The sequence below is a fragment of the Chlorocebus sabaeus genome, chromosome 11, assembly GCF_047675955.1.
Source record: "Chlorocebus sabaeus isolate Y175 chromosome 11, mChlSab1.0.hap1, whole genome shotgun sequence".
Lineage (NCBI taxonomy): Eukaryota > Metazoa > Chordata > Mammalia > Primates > Cercopithecidae > Chlorocebus > Chlorocebus sabaeus.
In genome coordinates, this window is record NC_132914.1 from 54,973,267 (window position 1) to 54,980,464 (window position 7,198).

The 7,198-nt window shown below is 52.1% G+C and overlaps 1 protein-coding gene across 1 annotated transcript; it reads left to right on the forward strand.

The window, feature by feature from the left end:
• The first annotated feature begins 3,249 nt into the window (after positions 1-3,249).
• On the forward strand, positions 3,250-6,026 carry INHBE (inhibin subunit beta E). The gene is made up of 2 exons (XM_008003776.3): positions 3,250-3,849; positions 4,109-6,026. Exons 1-2 carry the CDS (start codon positions 3,552-3,554, stop codon positions 4,864-4,866), a joined length of 1,056 nt encoding a protein of 351 aa, XP_008001967.1. The 5' UTR covers positions 3,250-3,551; the 3' UTR covers positions 4,867-6,026.
• The last annotated feature ends 1,172 nt before the right edge of the window (positions 6,027-7,198 follow it).

A 7,198-nucleotide genomic window follows, 5' to 3' on the forward strand; every position in this document is an offset into this window, starting at 1 on the left:
TTATTAATCAAGATAGGACTTTAATGCAATTTTTTAAAAGTAAAAATTAATGCAAAAAATCCATGATGAACAAAATAGCCTCCTTTTTTTTTTTTTTTTTTTTTTTTTTGCGACGGAGTCTCACTCTGTCACCCAGGTTGGAGTGCAGTGGCGCAATCTCGGCTCACTGCAAGCTCCGCCTCCCGGGTTGACGCCATTCTCCTGCCTCAGCCTCCCAAGTAGCTGGGACTACAGGCACCCGTCACCAAGCCCGGCTAATTTTTTTGTGTTTTTAGTAGAGACGGGATTTCACCGCATTAGCCAGGATGGTCTCAATCTCCTAACCTCATGATTCGCCCATCTCGGCCTCCCAAAGTGCTGGGATTACAGGTGTGAGCCACCCACCGCGCCCAAAATAGCCTACTTTTAAATAAAAACAGGATCATCATTATTCCCTTTCTGTTTTGGCTCTGCCTTTTGTAAAAAGGGTAAAGAGTGGGTCTGCCTCCTTCAAACATTTTCTCCTAGAGCTTCCTAGCTCCTACCTCTGGACTCCTTCAGGTTTTTCTCATTTGAGCAAGATAACCACTCCCGTTTCGCTTATTCTACTTCCTTACCCACCCCCAAGCCTGTCTTCTACTTCCTTACTCACCCCCAAGCCTATCGCTATCCCCCAGCCCCCAACCAGGTTGGTGGTAGGGCAGGCAGCGAGGCAGATGGCTGGGGTATTTATAACCCAGGAGCACTTCTTGGGAAAAGTGACTAAGATGCTAAGAGCGTATTTATAGCTGAGCTCTGACGTAAGTGTCAGTGGGGAGGTAGGGCCAGGCCAGACGCAGCAGCAAGGAGGTGGGAAGAGCTGGAAATTGGGGGCACTTGACAGTGAGGGTGGGGAGAGATGGGGTCAGTGACTCCTGCAGCCACTTCTTGTCACTTCCCCGACTGCCTACTGATACCAACAGGTAAGCCTTCTGAGGCACCACCATGGATAGATACCTCCGCTTTGCCGACCCAATGTTCCAGACCAGAGGGGGTAGAGGGCTGTCATTTACCAGTCCGACCAACAGAATGGGAGTTGGGAGCTGAGGAGAACACTGGACAGAGCTCTTGAATGTGTTTCAGAATGTGGGGAGAAATGAAGGGTGGACAGGAGGATCTAAGTGTCTCAGTGCGCCCCCACCCCACTCCACCCCCACCAAATAGTTCTAGGAAAAGCCTGGTACATCACCAAGCTCCACTGACACGTGTTTGTGTGAGGAGGTCCAAAACCAAAGGTAGCAGTGATGTGGATCCTGAAGACAGTCTCTCTTCTCTGGCAGTGTGATGGGGAAAGAACAGAGGAACCAGCGTGTCCCTGTCTCTTGTGGGTGAGGCAGGGTCCCCAGAGGGAGAGGTCAAGGAGCACTCTTCATTGCTGCATTTCCCAGAGCTGCCCCTTCCCTGTCCCTGGGAAGCTCCAGCCAGCTACAAGCCAGCTGCTGTCCAGAGGCACGGCACTGCCACATGGTGGACACTGGTGGTACTGGGGCCCAGCCCTCCAAGTAGGACCCCAGTTCCCCAGATCTAATAGTCTCTCTTGACAGCCCCCATCATCTAAATAGAGGGGAGATGAACAAAGTGGAGTAAGGACGCATTTCCAAATCACACCCACTTCCCCCACAGCTTTCTCCCCCTCAAGCTTCTTGGAGAAACTAAGGAGAAAAGCTAGCATGAGGCCCACCCTCATGAATTCAAGGTGGAGGGGTCTGGGTCCCCCTATTTAAAGCCAGTGAGGACTGGGTGCAGTGGCTCATGTCTATAATCCTAGCACCTTGGGAGGCTGAGGTGAGAGGATCGCTTGAGACCACCCTGGGCAATACAACAAGACCCTGTCTCTACAAAAGAATAAAAAATAAATTAACCTGGCGTGGTGGCACGCACTTGTAGACTTAGTTACTCTGGAGGCTGAGGTGGAAGAATCACTTAACCCGGGAGGTCGAGGCTGCAGTGAGCCAGGCCACCACACTCCAGCGTGGATGACAAAGTGAGACCCTGTCTCAAAAATATAAAAACTAAAATAAAAAATAAAGCCAGTGAGGAAATGTGGTCAGGAGGGCTGAGACTGGGAACCAAGACTGCTGCACTTGCCTTGCTTTGTTGTCAATAGCTCTTAAAGCTCCATTTTCTATCCCCATTAATAGGCCTGAAGGGTGGTGCAGTGGTTCACGCCTATAACCTCAGCACTTTAGGAGGCTAAGGCAAGTGGATTGCTTGGGCCCAGGAGTTCAAGACCAGCCTGGGCAACATAGCGAGACCCCATCTCTATGAAAAATTTAAAAATTATTCAGGTGTGGTGGTGTGCACCTGAAGTCCCAGCTACTAAGGAGGTTGAGGCAGAAGGATTGCCTGAGCCCAGGAGTTCAAGGCTGCAGTGAGCAATGATTGTGCCACTGCACTCCAGCCCGGACAACAGATTGAGACCTTACCTAAATAAAATAAAATTAAATTTAAATTTCAAAAATTTAAGAAAAAAAAGACCTGGCACTACTTCTAGGATGCCCTAAATTTAGGCAACTCTCACAGTCACTTGAAAGAGAAGTAGCAGCTGGGTATATGCCCTCCCAAGTGTCATGCCCCTTGACAGTCCTGATGGACTCTGCCCTGTGCAAGATTGCATCACCACCACCACCACCTCTCTGGGCTTCCCCAGACATCACAGGAACACATTCCCCACCCCAACCCCCCTGCTCTGGCCCTCCTCCACATCATGCTGCAGGCCAACTGGACTCTGGGCGGCCAGCACAGGCAGGGTCAGGGGGTGACTTCTGTGCCTCGTGGCACTGCCATCTGGGCCTGAGCAAGAGGGTTCCATTCTCCGACCCACCCAACCCCTCACCCCTGTCCCAACATCAATGCTAGAAATAAAGAGACCAGAATTTTCCTTCTGGCCTAAGGGCCCCAGAGAAATACCCACTAGAGCTCACAGCTGCCTCATGGAAACTGCTGCAGCAGTGGTGAAGCTAGAAAGACTAGAGGTATGAGGGAAAATTGCCCTTCCCAACCTGGCTCATAAGGCGTTCCCTCCCCCGAGTTCCAGACCTTGGGGACTGAGCATGTGAAATCATCCTCTTTCTTGCATCATGCGTGTCCACATTGCACCCCCCCACCCCCATACCCCTACTTCAGGCCCAGTCACCATGGCCAGATGGTGAAACCTGAGCTGGTGGGGAGGAGGACCTCCACCCCCTGCAGGGGCCTGATGGGCAGCACAGCTGGCCAATCCTGGGACTCAGAGGGTAGGTCGGCTGGCTGACCACTAGGTTTGGAAGCCCCAGGCAGCTGGCTCTAAAAAGGCCCCAGGTCAGTAGCCAGACATGAGCTGTGAGGGTCAAGCACAGCTATCCATCAGATGATCTACTTTCAGCCTTCCTGAGTCCCAGGCAATAGAAGACAGGTGGCTCTACCCTTGGCCAAGGGTGGGTGTGGCAGTGGTGTCTGCTGTCACTGTGCCTTCATTGGCCCCCAGCAATCAGACTCAACAGACGGAGCAACTGCCATCCGAGGCTCCCGAACCAGGGCCATTCACCAGGAGCATGGGGCTCCCTGATGTCCAGCTCTGGCTGGTGCTGCTGTGGACACTGGTGCGGGCACAGGGGACAGGGTCTGTGTGTCCCTCCTGTGGGGGCTCCAAACTGGCACCCCAAGCAGAACGAGCTCTGGTGCTGGAGCTAGCCAAGCAGCAAATCCTGGAGGGGTTGCACCTGACCAGTCGTCCCAGAATAACTCATCCTCCACCCCAGGCAGCGCTGACCAGAGCCCTCCGGAGACTACAGCCGGGGAGTGTGGCTCCAGGGAATGGGGAGGAGGTCATCAGCTTTGCTACTGTCACAGGTGGGTGATGGAGAGAGCAACAGACAGAGAGCAGACAGGTAAAGGGAGGCAGAAGGGGAGCCTGGCAGGAGCACCAGAGGGAGTGGGGTGTGGCAGGAGAAGGAGGAGTTGGGGCAGGGACTGGTTGCAGAGGACACAAAGCAATCTCTACTTTTCTAAAGGTGGGTTCGAGGGAGATCAGTGGGCAGGGCTCGGGGAGTCTCAGAGGAGAGCTTCATCTCTGCTCACATTTTCTTTCCCTTCTCTGTCTTTCGGGCAGACTCCACTTCAGCCTACAGCTCCCTGCTTACCTTTCACCTGTCCACTCCTCGGTCCCATCACCTGTACCATGCCCGCCTGTGGCTGCACGTGCTCCCCACCCTTCCTGGCACTCTTTGCTTGAGGATCTTCCGATGGGGACCAAGGAGGAGGCACCAAGGGTCCCGCACCCTTCTGGCTGAGCACCACATCACCAACCTGGGCTGGCATGCCTTAACTCTGCCCTCTAGTGGCTTGAGGTGTGAGAAGTCTGGTGTCCTGAAACTGCAACTAGACTGCAGACCCCTAGAAGGCAACAACAGCACAGTTACTGGACAACCAAGGCGGCTCCTGGACACAGCAGGACACCAGCAGCCCTTCCTAGAGCTTAAGATCCGAGCCAATGAGCCTGGAGCAGGTCGGGCCAGGAGGAGGACCCCCACCTGTGAGCCTGCAACCCCCTTATGTTGCAGGCGAGACCATTACGTAGACTTCCAGGAACTGGGATGGCGGGACTGGATACTGCAACCCGAGGGGTACCAGCTGAATTACTGCAGTGGGCAGTGCCCTCCCCACCTGGCTGGCAGTCCAGGCATTGCTGCCTCTTTCCATTCTGCCGTCTTCAGCCTCCTCAAAGCCAACAATCCTTGGCCTGCCAGTACCTCCTGCTGTGTCCCTACTGCCCGAAGGCCCCTTTCTCTCCTCTACCTGGATCATAATGGCAATGTGGTCAAGACGGATGTGCCAGATATGGTGGTGGAGGCCTGTGGCTGCAGCTAGCAAGAGGACCTGGGGCTTTGGAGTGAAGAGACCAAGATGAAGTTTCCCAGGCACAGGGCATCTGTGGCTGGAGGCATCAGATTCCTGATCCACACCCCAACCCAACAACCACCTGGCAATATGACTCACTTGACCCCTATGGGACCCAAATGGGCACTTTCTTGTCTGAGACTCTGGCTTGTTCCAGGTTGGCTGATGTGTTGGCAGATGGGTAAAGCATTTCTTCTAAAGGGGTCTACCCAGAAAGCATGATTTTCCTGCCCTAAGTCCTGTAAGATGTCAGGGACTAGGGAGGGAGGGAGGGAAGGCAGAGAAAAATTAGCCTCTCCCAAGATGAGAAAGTCCTCAAGTGAGGGGAGGAGGAAGCAGATAGATGGTCCAGCAGGCTTGAAGCAGGGTAAGCAGGCTGGCCCAGGGTAAGGCCTGTTGAAGCGCCTTAAGGGAGGGTCAAGAGGGAGATGGGTAAGACGCTGAGGGAGGATGCTTAGAGGACCCCCAGAAACAGGAGTCAGGAAAGAGAGGTACTAAGCCTAAGAAGTTCCCTGGTTTTTCCCAGGGGACAGGACCCACTGGGAGACAAGCATTTACACTTTCTTTTTTCTTTTCTTTTTCCTTTCTTTTTTTTTTTTTTTTTTTTTTTTTTTTTTTTTGAGATGGAGTCTCACTCTGTCTGGCACGATCTTGGCTCACTGCAAACTCCGCCTCCCAGTTTCAAGTGATTCTCCTGCCTCAGCCTTCCGAGTAGCTGGGATTACAGGTGCCCACTAATTTTTGTATTCTTAGTAGAGACGAGGTTTCAACATGTTGGCCAGGATGGTCTCGATCTCTTGACCTCGTGATCCACCCGACTTAGCCTCCCAAAGTGCTGGGATTACAGGCGTGAGCCACCGCGCCCGGCTTATACTTTCTTAATAAAAAGGAGAAAGAAAATCAATAAATGTGACTCATAAAGAAGGGTTCAGGTGATGGTCCGGAGCAACAGTTCTCCAAGTGTGTTCCGTAGGCTTCTGGGAGGTCCCTCTTCAGGGGTGTCCACAAAGTCAAAACTATTTTCATAATAATACTAACATGTTATTTGCCTTTTGAATTCTCATTATCTTAAAATTGTACAGTGGAGTTTTCCAGAGGCTGTGTGACATGTGATTACATCATCTTTCTGACATCATTGTTAATGGAATGTGTGCTTGTATAGTCTTGTGTTAGTCTTTTTCAGTTTTAATTTCTAATGTAGTGAATGATTTTTTTTTTTTTGGGACAGAGTCTCACTCTGTCGCCCAGCTGGAGTGCAGTGGCGTGATCTCGGCTCACTGCGACCTCCACCTCCCAGGTTCAAGCGATTCTCCTGCCTCAGCCTCCCAAGTAGCTGGGACTACAGGTCTGCACCAACACGCCCAGCTATTTTTTTGTATTTTTAGTAGAGACTGGGTTTCGCCATGTTGGCCGGGCTGGTCTCGGACTCCTGACCTGAGGTGATCTGCCCGCCTTGGCCTTCCAAAGTGCTGGAATTACAGGTCTGAGCCACCGTGACTGACCTAATGACTTTTAAGAGTATAGAGGAAACCAAAAAGTTTGAGACTCACTGGTCTACAGAACTGGGTGGGGAGAAGAAAGTAACGTGTTCTGAGAGAGCTCCTCTTGCTGGGCACCGGTGGTCCCAGTTACTTGGGAGGCTAAGGTGGGAAGACCGCTTAAACCCAGGAGTTCAAGGCTATGATCACACTTGTGAATAGCCTCTGCACTCCAGCCTGGGCAAATAGTGAGACCCCATCCCAAACAAAAATAAATGCATACATACCTACATACATAAATAGCTCCTCTGGAAGAAGGGGCTTGAGGCTGGGACAGGAGCATGTGTGGGGTGCCTTTTTTCAATGACCATTAGTCTGGTCTGATTGAGCTGGGTCTCTGACCCTCTGGGGATAACTAGTCTGGGTCAAAGTCCCTGACCTCCTCCTACCTTCACCTTTTCTTTTCCCCCTTGACTCTCAGACTGAACAGTTAACCCACTGACCTTCCAGACCCAAGGGGGTGGTTCTTGGAAGCAGAGCTAGAATGTGGGAGGTCTGCCTGTGAGGTTGAAAAAAAGGGGAGAGCGTGCTCCTTTTCTCTATCATGCTTTCTCCTCTTATAAAAATCAAGAGACTGAAATGCTGCCCCTCCCCTATATCCAGTCACAATGGCAACGCAAATCTAAAGAGGCAGGGCACTTCCCTGTCAGGCAGTACCGCTGGGCATAGCAATCTCTGCCTCTCCGTTTCTCTGAGCTCACCTATCCACCTCCTGGGCTTCTAAATGGGCTTTAGTGAGGGGACCTGTCTGGGCTCCTCCTTCA